Source organism: Uranotaenia lowii, chromosome 3, assembly GCF_029784155.1.
Source record: "Uranotaenia lowii strain MFRU-FL chromosome 3, ASM2978415v1, whole genome shotgun sequence".
NCBI classification, from domain to species: domain Eukaryota; kingdom Metazoa; phylum Arthropoda; class Insecta; order Diptera; family Culicidae; genus Uranotaenia; species Uranotaenia lowii.
The window spans coordinates 146,454,736-146,477,097 of record NC_073693.1 but is presented as its reverse complement, the minus strand read 5'-3'; the positions used below and the strand labels follow the sequence as shown (position 1 = coordinate 146,477,097).

The 22,362-nt window shown below is 38.4% G+C and overlaps 2 protein-coding genes across 18 annotated transcripts in view; both read left to right on the top strand.

Moving 5' to 3' along the window:
* The window catches only part of LOC129751442 (PDZ and LIM domain protein Zasp), a 261,468-nt gene that overhangs the window by 22,511 nt on the left and 216,595 nt on the right, over window positions 1–22,362 (top strand). The window lies entirely within an intron of this gene.
* Window positions 15,079–22,353, top strand: LOC129751441 (uncharacterized). Its single transcript, XM_055746944.1, has 3 exons — window positions 15,079–15,106; window positions 15,160–15,231; window positions 15,288–22,353. The coding sequence occupies exon 3, from the start codon at window positions 15,383–15,385 to the stop codon at window positions 21,905–21,907; it is 6,525 nt and encodes a 2,174-aa protein (XP_055602919.1). The 5' UTR covers window positions 15,079–15,106; window positions 15,160–15,231; window positions 15,288–15,382; the 3' UTR covers window positions 21,908–22,353.

Here is a 22,362-nt window from a genome sequence, read left to right as displayed (position 1 = left end):
AAAGTTTTGAATTCTTAAATTCCTATATCTGTATCTCTATGGAATATGGATTTTGTTATTTTGTTTTTTTTAATTTTGTTTTCGATGTTTCAAATCTTCAATATACTTCCTAATTGTCACTAGGTAAATATATCTCGAATTAGCACAAACCAAACGATCAATGATTATATGAAAATCATTTAAAATATCTATCCGGTCATTTTTTAAATTAGAGAATTTTAGTTGGTGATAAGTTGGTTAAAAAACATAAAAATTAAATTTAGCATTTTGCAGCTTAAATTTGAGTTTTCATTTCTTCCGCAGTGTTTGCACGTGATTGATTAACAATTTTTATTTGAAGATACTAGAAACTATTTTTTACGCAGACAACATGGCTATTTGAAGAAAGTATACTGAACTCAGATCCAGTTTTTTAACACGTTCAAAAGCTTTTGTATTTTCTGAGTAGCATTTGAAAAAAAAATCGAATTATAGGGGCCCCCCGAGAAAAATTGCCCCGGGCCCCCCGATGGCTTAATCCGGCCCTGAGTTTTATTGAACTTTCAAAGAATTGTGCTTGATCTTGATGTTGTTTTTGGTTCTCCAAAAGTGTAATGTGAAATATGGTGAATGATAATTTATAAGTAGTTCACATTTCGAATACCCATTGAGATTTTATTTTCATGTGTTCTAGAAAGTTTTGGAAGAAAATATCAAAAATATAAATTAAGGTGAAGGCTGGTATAAAAATCGTCGTCTTAAAATACTAAAATGTCTGAAAAAATTGTTTTTTTTACCAATTTGTGATAGGAAAACAAATTTCCATGTGATATTCGACTAACGGATATCATGAAATTTTTAGTATTTAGAAAGATTTACAAAAGTTAAAATTTTTCTCAACTCGCAAAGATTAGCAGCTAAAACTTATTGTATCAGTTCCTATGCTTTTTAACACAACTTCTAATGTAAGTCTGAGATTGGCAGAATTTGGTAATTGTCTTATGGCTTGATTGAAAGTTTCGATTCTTCATAGATTTTTTTATGTTAAATCATTTTATGTTTATCAACTGATTGACGTTGTTTTACTTCATCAGTCTCTCTAAAATGTATTCAAATAAATTATTCAATCCTTTAGCAATATAATGAGCACAAAATTCCGATTCGGTTTCCCGTGATTTTTTTTTAACTCAGAGAAAACTTCAAGTGGCAATTCCATTTATTTGCAAGGTCTGATTTAAAAAGCTTATTTAACTTTGTTTCTTTTTTCACTTGCTACGTGTGTCAGATACGTCAGACACTTGCAAAAATATACTCAAAAACACTCATTCAATAGCAGCAAGATGCACAAACATCATAGCTTAGTGAGAAATGATTAAAAAAAATATCCATTTTTCAAATTTTGTCCATTGGTCAACACACTGTGCATCTCCTAGAAATTGGCACTTTTTCTTTCATCGAGAACCAGATCCCGATAGTCGTTAACGTTAGGGACAACGATCAGTCCCATCGAAATCGGCAGCCGTGTCGAAACCGGAAAAAAACTAAACTGGTTCTAAGCGCATTGAAATCGAAAACTTCAACGATCGATGATTTGCCTACTAAAGCGATGCTTATTGAGGAGCTTGATTTAGCAAACTCGGTGGTGGTGTTCATATGTGAGAACGCAAGCAGGACTTCTCGAAAACGAGAACGGTTGGTTATTTATTTTGTTTGCTCAGGCGGAGTTGCACCAGTTTTGGCATCATCGTTCGTTCTAGGGTGAACGGGAACGGAAGTGAGGATAAGGAAAAAGGGGGAGATAACACCGAAACTTAGAGCTAGCGCAGTCAAGAATTTGAAGTTGTTTATTCAGAGACCTGGCATTCGCTTAGGGATGATCTTAAAGTTTGATATTTATTTTGTACCAATTTTCGGTACGAATTAATAAGCTCTGAAGGTATTGGTTTTAGGCAGAGGTAAAGTTGATCAAAATTTAAAAGCCAGCGGCTTTGCTTTAGTGGTTAGAGCTCAAATCATCTACTCTAAGGTTCATAAGATCAAATCCCGTTCATGGAATACAAAGTGCACTGTCTGTGGTCTGGTGGTTTTAGAATTTGTAAGAGCAGAGCCATCATAATTTTAAAGATATACATTTAGAGTTGATGAATTAAAATTTCTTTTGAGAAATATGAAGTTTCACTGAGATTCTATTTGTGTGTTTTCTTTTGTACTCCTTTACACGACAATAGTCATTTTGGGAGGCTTTGTCTTAAAAAAATCCGAACTTTACTGTCTAGATCCACCCTAGTTGCACATACTTGGCCGAAATTCCAGAATTCGCACCGAAGCAGACGATGGACTTCGATCAAGCGGACAGACCAGTTGTGCAAACACCCACACACACCAACGATCGGTTAATTCGATTCCGACCGAACTTGGACGGCTTGTGGAACGAATGAAATTCCGACCTTACACGGCTTAGTTAGTTAGATCGAGAAGCCGTCGCGTCGTCAGCGCTCGTCACCTACGAAAAACACGGAGCAATTTTGTATACATATTTAGGTTTCGGCCCCGGACGAATTGCGTGAGTTGTTTGCATTGGCTTTTGCCTCATCCCATCCCATGACTTCTTTTGAACTCCTTTGGCTGGTAACATTGCGATAGGCCAACTTCTTAAGGGTGCTAGCAACGATCAATCGGCCGATCATTGCTGATAATCTTCTCGATCCAACGAATGTTTGAGGCAGAAAAGAAGTGGCATCTACTCGTAGTAAACTGCTGCAGCAGAAGGTTTGTCGATCTTGAAATTATGGAGTTGCTGCAGGGATTTCCTCGCCACTTTTCTTCTTCGGATCGGAGCATTGTTACTTTTGCTGTTGTTGTTTATGTTTTTGTTGTTGTTGTTTTGGATTCTGCTTACCCATGTCTGTCTGTGCAACTAAACTTACATGGAAGGAGATGGCGGGCGGCGCTCAGATTTATGAATTGTTTTCAACTGATAACAGAGCTTTTGTCGTATTTTATGAGTTATGGAATTGTTGGCTTCGTTCGCGGGACCTGTTCTTCAAGGCCAAAGTTATGGGTAGTAATTGAGGTGATTTTAGATTGCGTCAAATGGTTCATTACCTAGGCGATTGCGAGGGCTTTCCTTCCAAGGTGCAATCGCAAAACAGCAGACTAAGGATAACAATGAAGTATCTGAATAGCTTGAAACTAAATAAGTATTGGAGATTATTTTATGCAACAGATTTTGAAAATACACATCAATGTTACCAGCGCACAGTGGTACAAAACCCAGAAAAGCTGACAGAAAGTCGATTTTTGAAGTGGTGAAGTTTATACTTCCATATATTTCACCCTGTTTCGGCATTTTTAGGCTTCACAAAACCGTGAAAATGTTCTTCATAAGAGACCGTTCAGGAATCCTCAAATTCTAGGAAGAGTTTGAATATTATTTAAAAATTACACAATAGTTTGCTTACATTGAATGACGATTAAATACTTAAATCACGAATGTATTAAGCTTTGCAATAATTTTTATATTTTTGCTAGCATACTTTGAACCTCATTAAATGAAAATTTGTTTTATTAGATGAAGTAATTTTTTTTAAATAGGTAATTAATTCTCAAAAAAACGATAGAATTTTTAAATTTTCAAAATTCAACTTGAGATTTAAACAAAACTCCACATAACTTCACCTTAATTTTATTTTGAATAAATTCCCATATTTCAAGATTAAAACATATTGCAACTTGGGCTGCCTTTTTGCCGTTTTTGGAGAACGGTTGCTAACATTGGAAGCACTTTTTTCCTCAAATTTGTCTTCTTAGCAAAGCGGATAATGCGAACTAGATTAAATTCTTATAGGATCTTCAAATTCAGTTTCCTCGAAAATTCATTAAATCATTAAATCGCGGTTTTTGAAATTTATTACTACTTATTGACAGGAAAGCAAATCAAGCAGATCTGATAATAATAGTTTTACCGAGGGATTGAAATCGAGAGAGAATTATTTGCATTTGGAATGGTAATAATCAAAATTCCACAACTGCTTCACAAACTGCAACAATTTGCAACAATTAGCACATTTTTACTCTCTCTGAGCACTGGTTTCTCTCATTTTAACTCAAACCTTCTAGTTTTCTCTAACAAATTGCCACAAATTACCATAAATTCAATCATTGGCTGCACAATTTTAGTGATCATTGACGAATTTTCTCCCTTCATCTCAGTTTTCTGAGTGTAACACTTAGCGATAAATATTAGAACGCGATGATTTTTCATCCCTTTCCCATGCCGATCAAGATAACTCGTCCGAAATTATTTTCTCTCGTTCAGTTCTAGTTCCAAGAATATTCTCCGACAAAACTGGAAGCGATCAAAAGAAGAAACGCACAGAGAGTGGTTTTTCTAGCTATTTACGTCCATTCTGACTCTCCGCACCCTCAACTCCATGCTAAATAGTGAGAAACTATCTGTCGTCCGGGAGCGGAAACTTATCCTTAACGTAGTCCCGTTTTTTTTTTGGGAAACTTTTACAAAATTAACTAACTAACACTGAAAAAAAATCAAATTTTTGTCTCAATTTGAATTCTGTGACAAAAAAAACAATCTTTTAAATTGGTCTGTCCCGCTTTTTTCTAAAAGTATCTGGCAAGCCTACCTTAAAGTTACAAAAGACGATAAATTTGAATAGGAATGCACAACTGATCGAGAGCAAAATTGAAGTTGATAAGCGCTAGTACAGTGTTCTTGCGGATGAAAATCTCTCTCACGGGTGTTTTGATCGATTTTTGGATTCCTTGATTATTGATGAACTAATAGTTTGCTGGACAAAATTCGTGAAAACCAATGGAAACTTTAAAAATGATTTGAAACTTTAATTGGAATGTTTTATGGATACGAAATATGAAAAAAAAACAATAAGTTAGGATATGCTCTGTTTTTTTTCTTATTTAAAATTGACATGAGGCGTTTGGTGATAAAAACAACCATTTATAGAAAAAAAAATGATGGTTAAATAGAAAACTTCTCAATACCTTTATTTAAAATTTTGATAAATATTTGCGAAATTGTTTATTTATTTACAATATTTGTTATAAAACTCTAATCTAGCCTGATATTTTTAAATTGACTAGGAAAAAAATGCAGTCAATAGAAAAGTTCATACAGTTTTCAGCGCCAGATCTGGAATTTATGTTAATGTGATTTGATTTAATTTTCTTTGTGTTGATTTTTTGTTGATTTTAGCTTCAACGAACCCTTCTAGTAAATAAGACATTTTGAAGCAAGTAGTTTGAAAATTTTAATACTGGAAACACCTAACTGAGCTATTGAAGTTTTTTAAACTAATTCGGCAAAATAAAAATACATTGGATTAAATATGAAAACAAACTTTTTACCAGTTTTTTTTTTTTTTTTTAATTGGACCACTGTGCAGCGGTGCTAATGTAACTTATGTTGTGCTAATGTAGTTCCTATGTAGTGATTTTTGAAATGAAGCAGGGGCGGTCCTATATCTGGTGAAAAAAAAACCATCATTTTAGTGAGCGAAAGGAGAAGGAATGGGTTGCGGGGGGTGGAGGGGGGGTTTGTTCCTTTATAAAACAACCAGCGAATCTATAATAACCACTGCGAAAAAATGTTGATATTTTTTTTTATTTGTAGGTACATCAGGTATTTTAGAATTGTCCCTTTAAGAGCTCTTTCAAGAATTTCTCGTTATAAATGTAATTTTTTCAATGAAAATAATACACACGTTGTTGAGAGATAAACACGTAGAAAAAAACTCAAATTATCTTAATTTTTTCCCTGAGCGTCTAAATTTTAGCGCTCTGGTATTTAAGAATTTATCGGAAGTATTTTACTTTTCACCGATAAGCCTGATAAACAAATTTACAAACATAACTAACGGGCATTGAATTCTTCATTGCGGTATTTTACTGAATTGTGATTTGGAAATTTAGTATTATAATTTTAAAATTTCAGTATATAAAATTAACACTTTAAATATAAATTTGTAGAAAAAAAACCGATTATCAAAATCAGTTTCTATATTCTGGAACCGAATTTTATTTGATTTGCTCTTGAATTTAAAGTTTTCATTCAAAATTTTCAATTTTAATTGTATTACAACAAATAAATTACAAAGAAAAGTGATCAATCTTTGTTCACTTTCACATAATTACCATTTTTTTAAAATAATTTTGAGTTGTAAAGAATATTATGAAATGAAGGGTTAATTCTGAATGTTTACCCTTCGTTTCATAAAATAACAAATTTGCAACAATTTATGTATGAAAAAAGTGAAAAATCGTAATTTATTTTAAATAATTTTTTTGATTTCCTCATAATTTCCAACTGTAAAAAATGATTTTTAAGGAAAAATTTAAAAAATCAAAAAAAAACTCTTCTTTAGTGAACAGTCTCAATCATTTCCAATTGAAATAGCCAAGCTTTCAGATTAAGAATATCAAACCTTAAGCTAAATTTTAAATTAAAATTTCAATATTATTGTGTAGATGAGTTGAACGCAGTATCGGTGACATAATTGCTGTAGATCTAGAAATCCAGGAGTGTTTCTTTAAAATCACTAAAAGATCTTCTGACTTTTTTGCATGATAGAATGCCTTGTTGCCGAAAAAATAGTAGAATGATAAGGGGATAGTTTTTATTCACAAGGGAAAAATTAAAATCGTGGCAAACTGATTTTGGAAGCATTTTGCGTCTCAAACTCGATTTTTTTGTCTGTATTTTCCCTTCTCATTTTCTAGCATTGAGTAATTTTAAAACTTAGCAGTTCAGAGTGAAATCGATCAATGATAATTGATGAAGTCACTAACCTGAACAACAAAAGATATGCTGAATCTTTTCATTATCCTTTATTCATTCAACGATGCAGGTCAGAGGGAAGAGTGCTAAAAAGTAACAAATTCCCGGAAAAAAACAATACAGATTTAGTCTAGATAATCTTCATATTTTACAAAATGGGGAAAGACACTTATTTTTATAATTTTTTCTCATGGTAAATTACTCACAGCCTTTATGAAAATTGATCATTAGGTTAATACCTTTTTCTCAATTTTTTTTGATATTTTACACTTTTGCTTAAAAGTGCACAAATTTCTCCAATGAGCCTTGTATTTTCAAAATTTATACCGGAAAAAGTGCTGATAAAATAATACAAATTTGCATTTAGAGCTCCTAAATAAGTTGAAATCAGTTTTCACATTCATTGCACTTCGGAAAATGTGAATTTTGTTTTCTTGTGTTATAGTTTTGAATGCAGATTTTGGGTTCTAGAGATGAATTTGAATCTCTATCTCCAACACCAATTCCTGAAACAGCTGATATAAATACTTTTTTGTTCCTTTTTGGCACTGAAAACTCACAGGAAACGCAAAAGTCATAAAACGTAATCTGTTTCTTCGATTTATTGTTGCTGAAATCTCTTGAGAGGATTTTTTTTAAATTTAAACTCTACCTATGAATATTTTATATTCGATTTCTGTTTGGCTGTACTTGTATTTTTTTTCACAGTCATCCATAATATGAATGTTTGATGTGTTACATTTAAAACAGAATTTAATAAAATCAGATCTAAAATTGAAATTTTTGTTTTTTAATTTCATAATATAGGTTATGAATTTTCAGCTTATAATTCATATTAGAATGGTGGATTAATTGAAAGTGAAAAATTCTCGCGAAAGAGAATTTTCATTGTGATTCAGAACCTGATTTTTTATTTTGCAATTGAAGGCAATAAATGTATGATGAAAGCAGAACAAAAATTTCAAATATTTCAGTGTTATAACCACTTTCACCCCCTATATGACATTTCCAAATTTATCATTTCATTAAAATTCAAAACAAAATCAACAATTCAGAAGCTCTGAATTTGAAGCAAATACTAAAATTTGTTGCGATTTGCTCGTGTTAATTGAGGCATATGAGGGAAATTAGTGACAATTAAAAAAAAAAAGTTGTCCCTACATTTTATTACTAGCAAATTCCAAATCAACACTCAACAATACACTTTTGTTAAGTAACTTATCAACAAAAGTTATTTGGTATAATTCAGTCCAGGGAATCCTAAGTTACAGTTGCTTGAGTTTAGTGGACCGACTTTTTTCAATATTGAGCCTTTTAAGTGATAAATTAACTTGTTGAATAAACACCCCACGTAGTTGAAAATTTTTAAAATTGAAAGCACATCTACTAAGAAAAGTTCCAACTTTTTATAGAAATTCGAGCTTATGCGGGTATTTTGTAACGGATTTATGCCGCTTGGGGGGGGGGGGGGGGGGTGATCACCCCGATCACCCCTCCCCCCCCCCATAGGACCGCGCCTGAAATGAAGTCTGATTTTCTCTGATTTCTTTGAATGTGATGAAAAATGGAAATGTATTAGCTAGCATTGATTAAGGACAAAATGTCCAGCTCGATCGAAGATTCCTTAACTCTGATGGACCTTGAATTTTATTTCACAAGTTCCAGAATTATAAAAAAAATGACAACCCTGAATTTCACCATAAAATTTATTTCAATTCTATTTATGCAACTATGATGGTATTTGTTCTTATCAGCACTAAATAAAAAAAAAACAATTGATTGTTTTTAATTGGATTAAAACGTGTGGAATAATTGGTCGTGATTCAACCAGACCGAAATGAACGCCAAATTGAAAAAAAAATTAGTTATCTATTGCAGTGGATGCAAAACATGTTAAACAACCTGCTCTATGAAAATCAGGACATTTTTCCAATTTTTAAGGATTTTATTTCAAAAATCCAATGTTGCAGACAGTGGATTTGGCAAAAGTGCACTGCGCCGAAAGTGAACTGAGAGCCTCCTTAAAGGGATAAATAAAAAGCACGTTTTGCTAAAGAAAATTGGTTTTGTACGAGATAATCTGCAGTTTGTTTGGTTTTCCGATTCAAAACTGCTCTTCGGCTCTGTTAGATCTGAAGACTGATTATTTTAATGGTGAATTAAGCTCTAGTGGCCAAAAACTTGATGTTCGGATCGTCAGCATTTGTATACATGTTCGTTCAGCCAGATCGAACTGAGTCCTTTAAATTTGGTTTTCCATTTCTCGTAAAGATTGGTTGGATTTTTAACTTGTAATGATTATAGAAGCTTATTTTTGTTGCTTATTATCATTTAGAACACAACCGGTAAGTTAAAATCTTAAATATTTCTTATTTCGAAAGTGCGAAATTTGTAACGCTCGGTTCACTCTTGCTCAACGAAAAATGCAATTTTTCGAGCATCAGCCATACTCGTTGGGTACTGATCGTAAAGCGCCTATTAGTAGGCTCCTAAGTATAGTCTCAATGCCTTGAAAAGAGTTAAAATTTGTTGGTAAAATGATTAAATAAGATATCTTATGAAAAAGTACCGATTGGTAAGGCTATGAACTTTGAAGTCAATCATCTCGAAATCAAGTTCATGGCGTTCAGTCCAATTAGCATTGAGTAAAGATTCGAATCACAGTGAAGATTGTTATTGAATTACAGAATTTAGTAAAAAAACAATTTTTGATAAAAGTTATTCTATTCGATTTTGAGCACGTTGTCAAAAAACCTACAAGTTTGAAATTCAATTTTCTTAAAAAAATGTTTTCTTTGATAGTGATTCCACTTTCAAATATTTCAATTATTCAAACAATTTGTATTACAAATTCTATACTTTTGAATTCTAGAACGTCTATGATAAAATGTTTCAATATATTGATTATGGCTTTGATTTAATATTTGATTCATGTATTGATATTATTTATCTGGAACTTGTAGACCTGAAGATCTTGAACAGTTTAAAACATATTGGTTGGCTGAATTTATTTGTTTTTTTCCTGCATGCATGTATAAGTTATTGAAACCGTTTTTCAATGTTTCAAAGAACACTAACTGAAACAGGATTATCTTGAAAACGCATGGATATGATTGAGTCACAAATTCAAAAACAGTGTGCATGATTTCAATAATTTACCCTTCGTTTCTAAGTATTTGAGTCATTATTTATGTATGTGTAATTTTAGTAGATGACCAAAAATGCGAGTATCAAATTAGGTTTTTTTTTAATTGAGTGATTTTTGGATAACATCCCGTAGATTTTAACAAACTTGTGAGTCCCCATAAAATACATAAATTCTCCTGCACTCAATGAACTATGTTTGGTACATATTTTAAAAATTGTATTGCAATCAATTGATGATGGCACAGACATTTATTACATTATTTTGATGAGTGATAACTTTCATAAGACCAAAATTATTCCGTCTGACTGAGCTATTTTATTTAAAAAAAGACTGGCAAATCTGGGCTTTTGATCCTAAAATTTTCGACTAAATTTTGGGCTATACCCGAGCAAATTTGCTCAAAAGCTAGGAATTACTCATCCAAAATCAAGAAAAAAATTATTGATTTTTTTTATCCAAATTTACCATCAAATTTTAAATCGAATTTAAGGATTTGAAAATAACTTTTTATGATATTTTCTAGGAAACTTGCTCGAAAAAATCGTTTGGGACGTGAAAATAAAAAAATACAACAAAATTTGTTTATTTTTTTTTATTTGAGAATAAGATTGAGAATAAGAATAAACCCGGGCAAAATCAGGACTTTTCCAATAAGATTCGGGCAACTCTTCCCAAATTTTTATTTGAAATATCCGGATAAAACCGGGCAATCTTGCAACCTTAGTGTTGAAGTTATATTTGCTAATTTTGACAAATTTATTACGTTTATCATTGTGATGCCTCATTTAACAGTGATGAATGCAACCCTTAGAAAAGTTAGCTCAATTAGCCTAATAACTTTTTTATCTTAACTCTAATCGAAATACAGTCTTCGGATAGAATCTTTATCATAAGTAAGGCTGTGTTCAAATTTTCTATAAGCGCATCGCATCAGGAATCAAATATCACCAAAATAATGATGCCATTTGATAGATCTTTCGAAACTACACTTATTTTATCATAATACATCTCAATTTTATCCTCTATAGCTGATGATGATGATGATATTTATTTAGGATCTTTCAAACTCGGGGGTTATTCGGGTCTGTTTATAGCTAATTAAATTCAAAAACAAAAAAACATTTTGGGGTGGAAATTTCTTAAAGCGCAATTCATGTTTTATCAAGAACACTTCGAAACTTATGATCAGAAAACCAAAAGCTGTCAATAATTATCAATAACATGTTATCAAAAAAGTGTCAAATATTTTGTTTGGCATTGAACCAACTGGATTATCCAAGGTTTTCGAAACTTTTTTTTATTCATGAGGATACTTGATTCCTCAGCTATATCTTGAAACTGGAATGGCTTACATAGATCAAATGTTCAAAACAAAAATTGCCAAATATAACAAAACAATAAACTTGTTATCTCATGAAATTTATTTTATTTTGAGTTATTGCACTCTGTTTGAAAAATCTAACATAATGTGACTATGACCATGAATTAGATCTTTTTTAATCACTTTAAAAGGTTTCCCTAAAGAAAAAATTATAGTAAAAATATTTATTCGAATATTTCAATCGTTAAGAACTTCTGAATGCCATACTTTGAAAGCGAGTCTATCTCGATCCTGTGTCGTGTTCGGACGTGTTTCCCGCACAAGCGTATTTAAGTGCCCATCTTCTCTATCACAGACATCCTTTTGTAGTGAATCTTTTTCACCGTCAAGCTAGGAAAAATATCTCCAGCTTCGAAATCTCCGAGTGCATAAAATAAGTGCACAGCCGCCGCCATGGGGGAAAATACCCCGCCATGGGGAAAGTCCCCAATCCCATCAAGCTCCAATCAAAGACAAATCCCTGAATGGATGGATCCGAACGGAGCACACGGACCGATTAAGTTCCTGCTGCTCAAACCCACCCCAAACAGCAAACTGCCGACTTACCCATTCATAATTTCAAAAACCGTCGAGCTCGCCGCCGGGCAAATCGTAGGAGGACACCCGTGCGACCAAGGACAAGCTTATCTGCTCAAAGTACGATCCCAAAAGCAAATTGACAAACTGTTATCCGTCAAACAGTTGATTGACTCAACTCCCGTCACCGTAGAGCTCCACCCAACACTCAACAGCTGTAAATGCGTGGTAACTTGCCGGGAAGTTGCTGGCGCTACTGACGAGGCATTAACCAAAGACCTGGCCAATCAAGGGGTAACCAACGTGTACCGATTTACCAGAAAGATTGATGGAAAAATTCAACCCACCAACACCTTTGTCCTAACCATCCAAGGAACCCTAGTTCCCACCCACATCCGATTCGGCTTCATTCAAGCTCAAACCCGTCCGTACTACTCTCGACCAATGACTTGCTTGCAGTGTGGCATACTTGGACACACCAAAAAGCACTGCAAGAATGATGTCACCTGCCTTAACTGCGGAGAAAAGCAAAGCCACAAAGACTGCCAAAAAACACCCTACTGCGTAAATTGCCAAGGCTCCCACCCCAGCAACAGCCGATCTTGCCCTGCCTTCCAGGCCGAGCAGGAGATAATTAAAATCAGGACCGACAAGGGCATATCACACAACGAAGCTGTTAAAGAATATCGTCTCCGCCAAAACCAAACAACATCAGTCCAACAGCGACTCAACCAAGCCAGCTTAAATTCCGCAATCAACGACAAGAACAAGGAAATATCAGAACTCAAACAATTGGTAGCCATTCTCACCACCCAAATTGAGAAACTCACCAGCCAAGTGAAAAACCAAAATCAACCGGATCCAGGATCACACGAGGAATCTGACAGCGACACCGACATGACCAGTAACAGCTCCACAGTTAGCACAATCTCCACACCCAAGCGCTTTTGGAAGACATCCTCCGAAGACTCCCCCACCGGAGGTGACCCCATAAAAAGCCAAACAAAGGAACGACCCAAGAAAAAACGATCGCGCGGTCAGAAAAATCAAGCCCTCCCATCCACTTCGCAAACCACCCAGCCAGGTAAAACTACAACACAAGACCCCTCCAAGCAGTTCGGTAAGTCACAAAACCAAAACCGTTAAATTAAACCTATCCCAAACAAACATGGATACATCGTCAAGCACACTAAATAGAATGCAGAACCAATCTTACAATACCACCGTGACTAACCGACCCGCTCAAAAAAAATCTCAAAATTTTGCCATCCAGTGGAACACTAGAGGCCTCACAAAAAGACTTCCTGATATTCAAATCCTCCTTTCAAATGCTTCACCGACTATTTTCGCCATCCAAGACATACTTACGAACTCCAAAATCCCTCAAAACATCATAAAAGGATACAATCTACATACGATATCCGACCCATCATCGCGCCAAGGCGCCGGTCTAGCCGTAAAAATCAACACCCCATACAAACTTCTCAACATCAACACCACTTTAAACGCAGTTTGTGTCAGAGTCCACACACCGATAGACATAACCGTCGTATCTCTCTACATTCCTCCACAACTGCCCTACCATCAGTTCACAAGTGAAATAGAGCATCTCTTATCCGAGCTTCCACCCCCTTTCATCATCATGGGTGACCTAAACGCCCACTCCACTAGCTGGGGCAGTTCCCACACCACCAATAAAGGCTCCTTTTTGGAAGACCTAGCCTTAAGCCGAAACTTGACTATTTTAAACAACTTGCAACCAACCAGAATAGACCCTGCCTCCGGCAATATGTCCGCTATCGACATCACACTGGCCTCATGGGAGCTCGGACCAAAGTTTGGTTGGCAAATTTTTGACGACACCTTTGGCAGTGACCACTTCCCTATCTTGATTAAGCTCGAACACCCTACACCTAAATCCGCGACCAGACCTCGCTGGAAGTACGACGAGGCAGACTGGATAGGATACCAAATCGAAGTCGATAAATCCCTAGCCCTTGAAACATCATTATGCATCCCCTCCTTCACAAAAATACTTTTGGAAGCAGGAACTAAAAACATCCCGAGGACCAGCGGCGTCCCCGGCAAGACTGCAGTCCCTTGGTGGGGTCCAGAAGTCCGTTCCGCCATTAAAAAAAGGCGGAAAGCACTACGATACCTGAAAAGAATTCCAAATGATGATCCTAGAAAACAACAGGCACTCTCAGAATTCAAGACAGCCGTTCACTAGCCAGAGCTGTAGTTCGCACCGCTAAAGCCAACAGCTGGCAGAAATTCACAGAAGAGGTTCATCCAAACACCCCAACCAATGTTCTCTGGAACAAAATAAAAATACTCAACGGCGAACACCGAAGCAATCCCTTCCATCTTCTCCTGAACCAGAAATACATAAACGACCCTTCCACCCTAGCCAACTCCTTCTGCTCCCACTTTGCATCCATATCATCTCCCTCAAACACCACTATGCTACCTTTGCCAACAAACCCATCCCTGAACGAAAGGATCTATAACACCAACTTCTCTTTCGACGAACTTGAGGCAGCTTTGAGGAAAGTCAAGGGCCTCTCAGCCGGCCCCGACGATATTGGTTACCCCTTTTTAAAAAACCTATCACTCACCGGCAAAACAACGCTTCTCCATATCTTCAATGAAATCTGGATAAATGGCACTTTCCCCAACTGCTGGAAACTGGGTCTAGTCATCCCTATAGTAAAGCCTAAACAAGACCCTCACCTCCTGGATAGCTACAGACCCATTACTTTGCTGGCCTGCACTGGCAAGATAATGGAACGAATGGTAAACCGACGACTCCACGCCATCCTCGAAGGACAGTCTCTGCTAGATCATCGCCAATATGCCTTTCGTAGTGGTCGATCCACCGACGACTACTTTCAAGAATTAGAAATGCTTCTTGATTCACCCTCCCAAAAGAACTACCATACAGAGTGTGCCTCTCTCGACCTGTCTAAAGCATTCGACCGTGTCGACAGAGTCGCTATCATAAATCAACTGAACGAATGGGGAATAGTAGGAAGGATAATGCACTACATAACTGACTTTCTATCAGATCGCAGCATCCAAGTCCTCGTAAACGGCACTCGCTCCGTGTTGTGCACAAGCTAGCCCCTCGGACGACCCAGAAACAGCTTTGACAGTAATTTGATAACAGTGATAAGGAGGCGTCGCGACGCCGCATATTCGAGATAGGTTGTCAGAAAATTTTGCAAGTCATTATTAACAATCGTCATTGTAGAGTACCAGCACGTTTCAAGTATTATATTTAAAGATCTTTATTTGCCAAATTAATAAACAATATTTGTATAGTTCTAGTTGAAAACGGAGCGTATTAACCGAAGTTTGGTTCGTGAAATACAAATTGTAGTAGGAGATTAAATTGTAAGCATAAAATTATCTAACTTGAATTCAATTACTAACATGCCAATAAATTGCAGTTTGAGCTTGAAGCAATATAAAACCGGCGTTATTCTTGCTGAAAAACTCCAGGATCAATTTCACGAACAAACTCAAAAATTTATCCAGAAGTACCATGGCTTCCAACCAGCATCAGCGGCAAACCCGATCGCAGACTAAGGCAATTCGAGAGGCAATGAAAGCTAACCTACAAATTGCATCGTCCCACGCCTCTGAGAATTGCGGTATACTCTTCGAGGCTACTTTCGTTGAGGCAAATCGAGGTCACGAGCGGGACTGTATTTCTTGCGATCAACGGAATGATGCTGATAAATTCATGGTTCAGTGTATGGGTTGCCAAGGATGGGAACATTTCAAGTGTGCCGGTGTAACTACTGCCAACGCCCACGAGATAGCGTATCGGTGCGTGATGTGCAGGCCCCGGATCCCTCCACCAGCACCTAGTTCAATCACGGCTGAATCCACAGCTAGCAGCTCTCGTCGAGCTCGTATAGCTCGTGATTTGGAACGGTTGGAAGAAGAGCGGAAGCTGCACGAAACAGCAGCCAAGGCGCAGATGGATCGAGATAAAACTTATCTAAACAAAAAATATAAACTGCTTGAACAGCAGGATGAAGAGAATGAAAGAGATAGTGCTCGGAGTAAACGCAGTAGTCAAGCCGGATCCTGCCGGGTAACAGATTGGGTTAAGGATCAGTCAAGAACCGTTGAAAGATCCAACCGGGACGTCGTTACAATGCCGTCAGAATCTGCCAAGGCCATTGATTCCGGGAGAGCAGTTGAACCTACGCTAGTGAGCCAGCTTGGTGGCCCTCAAACGTCGACCCCATTAACAAAACCCATCGAAAGTGAGGAGAAAACTCCCGCAGCAGTTGTTCTTGATCTGGCTAGTTGGATTGTGGATTTAGATCGCACATCCCTGCAACGAACAACCGGCAGTATTTCCGTAGGAGAGTGTCAGGACAATGAGTCTGCTGCTACCGACGATGCCGCTAGAATCCCGTTAGTTGACATACAACCTTTTCTACGTCTTCTAAAGGATGTGGAATCCAACGATCAAAGAACTGGAGCCTATCCGAAGCCATCCCAACCTACATTCGACAAGTGGCGGCTTGAAATCGACAACCTTCGTCGTGTACAAAATTTACAACAACAACATGCCCAGGAAAACGATATTCGTCGAAAGCGTGAAATCGAATTGATGCAGCAGTTGAAGTTAGTTGAACAACAACGACGCGCGGATGCGGAGGAAATGCAGAAACGGGAAGCGGAGTATCGTAGGCAAATACGATCTCAGGAAGAAGAGCGTATCGAACATCGGAAGCAAACAGAGAGAGCGCTGGAAGAGCGTGATCGTGAATTGAGTCGATTGCGTCTTGTTGAACAGCAACTTATGAGTCGGCTAAATCAATTTTCTCAACCCAACAAGACTTTATCACCGGAAATGAACATCGGACCTGTGTATTACCAGAATTGTCAACCAGCGGCAGGTAACAATACCCTCCCCCAAAACGATGCACCATCGGTAAGTGAATTATTTACACAACATAATCCCTTTGAAAAACCTATCAATGCATCGATGTATGAAAATATAAGCACACCCATCGGGAGAAGAACCCCCTGTTACGATTTCCCTGAAGTTACACCACCCATGCTACCTCAGCAACCACCATATCCTCCCACTCCAGTTGCCCCTATTGTGAATCCATCGTATGAAACAAACCACGTTCGTGACCACCTTTCCGGGCCAACATCGCAGCAGTTAGCAGCCCGCCACGTGGGGAGGAAAGAACTTCCTGTGTTTAGCGGAGATCCTGTGGATTGGCCGCTCTTTTATAGTAGCTATCAGCACTCCACCGAATTATGCGGTTTTTCAAATTCGGAAAATCTTCTTCGCCTGCAACAGAGTTTGAGAGGAAATGCTAAAGAAGCCGTGAGCAGTTTCCTGTTGCACCCTTCGACGGTTCCGGAAGTAATCGAGACGCTTAAAACTTTATTTGGTCGACCGGAACAGATCGTACATCACATGGTCAACAAGGTACGCAGTACTCCAGCCCCGAAAGAACACCGATTAGACATGCTGATGAATTTTGGATTAGTTGTACAAAACATGTGTAGCCATCTTAAAGCCGTAGGATTGCAGAACCATTTATCTGACCCTACTCTGCTCAAGGAACTCGTAGATAAATTACCACCTACAGCTCAATTCAACTGGGCGTTGTATCAGACGCAGTTCCCGCTCGTAGATCTTAATGTATTCTCCAAATACATGCAATACATAACTACCGCCACCAGCCGCTTAGTAATGAACGGCGGAATCAACAATGCAACATCAAGAAGCAAGGGAAGAGAATTTGTTCACACGCACGCTGAAATCGTCGATGACTCGGAACAACCCGAATCGAGTCAAACAGAACAGCTGAACCATGTTGCACTGAAACCATGCGTCGCGTGTCAAAAATTCGCTCACCCATTAGAAAAATGTTTCAAGTTCCAAAATATGAGTACAGATGAACGTTGGAAGCTAATTAAACAAAACAATAAGCTCTGTAGACGCTGTCTTGTGGCCCATAGTAGGTGGCCGTGTAAAGGAGAAGTTTGCGGGATAAACGACTGTTCGAAGAAACATCATCGTTTATTACATTTCGATCCACAAGAGAGTACATCTGCGAGACAACATGCCACCGTGTCTATACATCGTGAGGTTACATCATCTATTCTCTTTCGCTTGCTACCGGTAACGCTTTTTGGTAGCAAAGGCAATGTGCAAACCTTTGCATTTTTGGACGACGGATCTTCTGTCACGATGTTAGAGGAATCGCTAGCAGACGAACTAGGTGGCGACGGAATTACAACGTCGCTTTGCATCCAGTGGACTGGGGGAGTAAACAAGAACATCTCTAATACTCGAATTATGGAATTTGAGATAGCTGAAACTAGCGACGCTAGGCGTCATAAACTATCAGAAGTATACACTGTTGAGAGTCTTGATCTACCTGAACAAAGTTTGCATTTCGACAGAATGTCTCAAGAATATCCACATCTACAAGGTTTACCAGTAACAAGCTATGAATCTGCAGTGCCGAGACTACTCATCGGACTAAATAATGCTCATTTGATTATGCCATTGAAAGCCAGAGAAGGCAGACAGGGTGAGCCAGTTGCTACCAAAACACGGATTGGGTGGTCAATCTTCGGTCGTGTACCACGAAGAGCGAATACGTTGCCCCATCACCAGTTACACATCTGTGCTACAAAATCTGATGACAATTTACACGAATTTGTTAAAAACTTCTTCTCGATCGAAAGTTTGGGCATACGAGCTGCCCCAGAGTTGCAGACCCTTGAAGACCAACGAGCTTATAAAATATTATCTGAGACAACAAAACGAACATCAAGTGGCCGATTCGAGGTTAGTTTATTATGGAAATATAATTACATTGAATTCCCCGACAGTCGACCGATGGCTGAGAAACGCTGGAAATGTTTGGAGAGAAGACTTACGAAAAATCCTGCCCTGTATGACAAAATTCGTCAACAGATTGCAGATTATCAGCTTAAAGGTTATGCGCATAAAGCCACCCAGGCCGAATTTGAAAGTTTCGATCTTCGCCGTACGTGGTTTTTACCCATGGGGGTAGTGCTGAACCCAAAAAAGCCTGAGAAGGTGCGGCTAATATGGGACGCAGCTGCTAAGGTCGATGGTGTATCATTAAACAGCATGCTCATGAAAGGTCCCGATCTTCTAACATCTCTTTTATCTATACTTTTTCGGTATCGAGAGCGTGAAGTAGCCATTGCAGCGGATATTAGAGAGATGTTTCACCAGATATTGGTGCGCCCTGAAGATCGTAGTGCCCAGTTGTTTCTATGGCGAGATTCTCCGGACAAACCCTTGGACATCATGGTGATGGATGTGGCCATCTTTGGTGCTACGTGCTCGCCTGCACATGCACAGTTCGTGAAAAATCTAAATGCGGCAGAATATCAACGAGATTATCCGAGAGCAGCGGACGCAATCACACGGTGGCATTACGTAGACGACTACGTACAATGCGTTGACACGGTCGAGGAAGCGGTGGAGTTAGCCTTGCAGGTGACAGAAGTCCATTCTAAAGGTAAATTTGAAATTGTTAATTGGATTTCAAATCGCAATGAAGTTCTACAACAAATCGGTGCCAACAACCCAACAGTTGTTAAGAACATGCAGTTTGGTGATGAGTCAGAAGGCCAACGTTTGTTAGGGATGATTTGGCAACCATCCTCTGATGTGTTCTCTTTTCCAGTACAATTTAGCAAAGAGATTGCAGATTTAATTAATTGTGAAACTGTTCCAACAAAACGGCAGTTATTGAAGCTAGTTATGAGTTTGTATGATCCCTTGGGTCTAATTTCTGCTTTTACGATCCACGGAAAAATAATTATTCAGGAGGTGTGGCGAGAGAAAGTTGCATGGGACGATAAAATACCTGAAGAGATTTTCACCAAATGGAAACTGTGGCTCAGTGCATTACCTGGTATAGAATGTTTAAAGATTAAACGATGTTACTTTCCCGGATACACAAAAAACACGTATGACAACGTTCAGCTGCACATATTTGTCGACGCGAGTGAGCAGGCGTATGCAGCTGTAGCCTATTTGCGAGTCGTAGAAGATAATAAGGTTCGATGTGCTCTGGTATCCTCGAAAACAAAGGTTGCACCGTTAAAGATTTTATCTATTCCTCGTCTTGAGCTGCTTGCGGCCTTGATAGGAGCTCGACTGAGAAAGGTTATAGAAGAGGAACACACCCTCACTATCCATGAAGTCCTTTTCTGGAGTGACTCAACTACAGTACTGTCATGGATACGGTCAGATATGCGTCGCTATAACCGATTTGTAGCTCATCGAATCAATGAGATACTTGAATTATCCAAAATTGAAGAATGGAGATGGGTCCCCACACGCCTTAATGTCGCTGATGAGGCTACGAAGTGGGGAAAAGGACCTTCGTTTGACGCTGAAAGTCGATGGTATAAGGCACCGGAATTCCTCTACGAGCTGGATGAAAACGAATGGCCGAAAGATCGTATCGTCTACGCTGAAGTTAGTAAAGAAGAGTTACGCATCGATAGTGTCCATGCTCATGTGGCACGAGTTCCTATAATCGACATCAACCGCTTTTCTAAGTGGGAACGCCTTCTGCGCGTGACGGGCTACGTTCATTACTTTGAAGACTGTTATTTGAAGAAGTTTCTGGGCAAGCAGATCAACACTATTGGTATGAATAGCGATCACTTGAAGAGGGCTGAGCGTGCATTGTGGAGAATTGCACAAAATGATTCCTTTCCGAAAGAGGTAGATATACTCCGACATAATAATCAAACGAGCGTTCCGAACAGGAGAAAGATTTCAAAATCTAGTTCCATATCTTCCATGGGCCCAACTATCGACGAGTTTGGTGTGATTCGCGTAGATGGTCGAATGCAGGCGGCTGATTGGATGGAATATGATGCTAAGTACCCGATCATCCTACCCAGAGATCATAGGATCACTTACCTTGTACTGGATTGGTATCATCGAAATTATGGGCACGCGAATGATGAAACTGTCGTCAATGAGCTTAGGCAACGATTCAGAATACCGAGACTACGAGTCGAGTTGAAGAAAGTCAAAAAAGCATGTCAATGGTGTAAAGTCTACAAAGCGTCACCTGTAGCGCCGAAAATGGGTCCGCTCCCACGCGTAAGACTCACACCGTTTGTACGTCCATTCACCTTTACCGGAATCGACTACTTTGGACCATATCTGATTAAAATAGGAAGAAAAGCGGTCAAACGATGGGTAGTGCTCTTCACCTGTTTGACTTTGAGAGCGGTTCACCTCGAAGTTGCTGCCAACATGTCATCCGATTCATGCAAAAAAGCTATCCGTAGATTTGTCGCACGTAGAGGAGCTCCTGAGGAGATTTACACGGACAACGGAACAAATTTCCTAGGCGTTAGTCGTGAACTTAGAACGGAACTGAAAGCGATCAACAACGAGCTGGGTAGTACATTCACCGACACCAGAACCCAATGGTATTTCATACCACCAGCGGCACCCCACATGGGCGGATGTTGGGAACGGATGGTCCGATCCGTAAAAACTGCTTTGAAATCGGTCCCTACGGTTGATAAATTCGATGAAGAATCCTTCCTAACGGTTCTAATTGAAGCTGAACATATGATAAATTCTAGACCGCTGACATTCATCCCTATTAGGTCGGAAAACGAGGAATCTTTAACCCCCAACCATTTTTTGATGTTGGGGTCCAAAGGAGTACGGCAGGGTGTTAAAAGGCCTATCCTGAAGGGAACGGTTATAAGGTGTAGCTGGGACCTTATTCAACGAGTTTTGCAAATCTTTTGGCAGCGATGGGTGGTGGAATATTTGCCGACCATTACAAGACGAACAAAGTGGTTTGAAGATGTTCGTCCAATCAATGATGGGGAGTTAGTAGTAATTGCCGATGAGGGTGCGCGTAACCGATGGATCAGGGGTCGAGTGATTAAGATGTATCCAGGAAAGGACGGTGTATCCCGGATGGCAGATATACAGATAAGCGGTGGAGTTTTGAGTCGTCCTTGTACTAAACTTGCGCTTTTGGATGTAAAGTGAACATGACGCCGAACGGAACGTTCTTTCGACATGCGGGGGAGGATGTTGTGCACAAGCTAGCCCCTCGGACGACCCAGAAACAGCTTTGACAGTAATTTGATAACAGTGATAAGGAGGCGTCGCGACGCCGCATATTCGAGATAGGTTGTCAGAAAATTTTGCAAGTCATTATTAACAATCGTCATTGTAGAGTACCAGCACGTTTCAAGTATTATATTTAAAGATCTTTATTTGCCAAATTAATAAACAATATTTGTATAGTTCTAGTTGAAAACGGAGCGTATTAACCGAAGTTTGGTTCGTGAAATACAAATTGTAGTAGGAGATTAAATTGTAAGCATAAAATTATCTAACTTGAATTCAATTACTAACATGCCAATAAATTGCAGTTTGAGCTTGAAGCAATATAAAACCGGCGTTATTCTTGCTGAAAAACTCCAGGATCAATTTCACGA

Excerpts from the sequence above, each read along its gene's own strand:
- LOC129751441 (XM_055746944.1), top strand. The coding sequence starts at position 15,383 with ATGGCTTCCAACCAGCATCAGCGGCAAACCCGATCGCAGACTAAGGCA.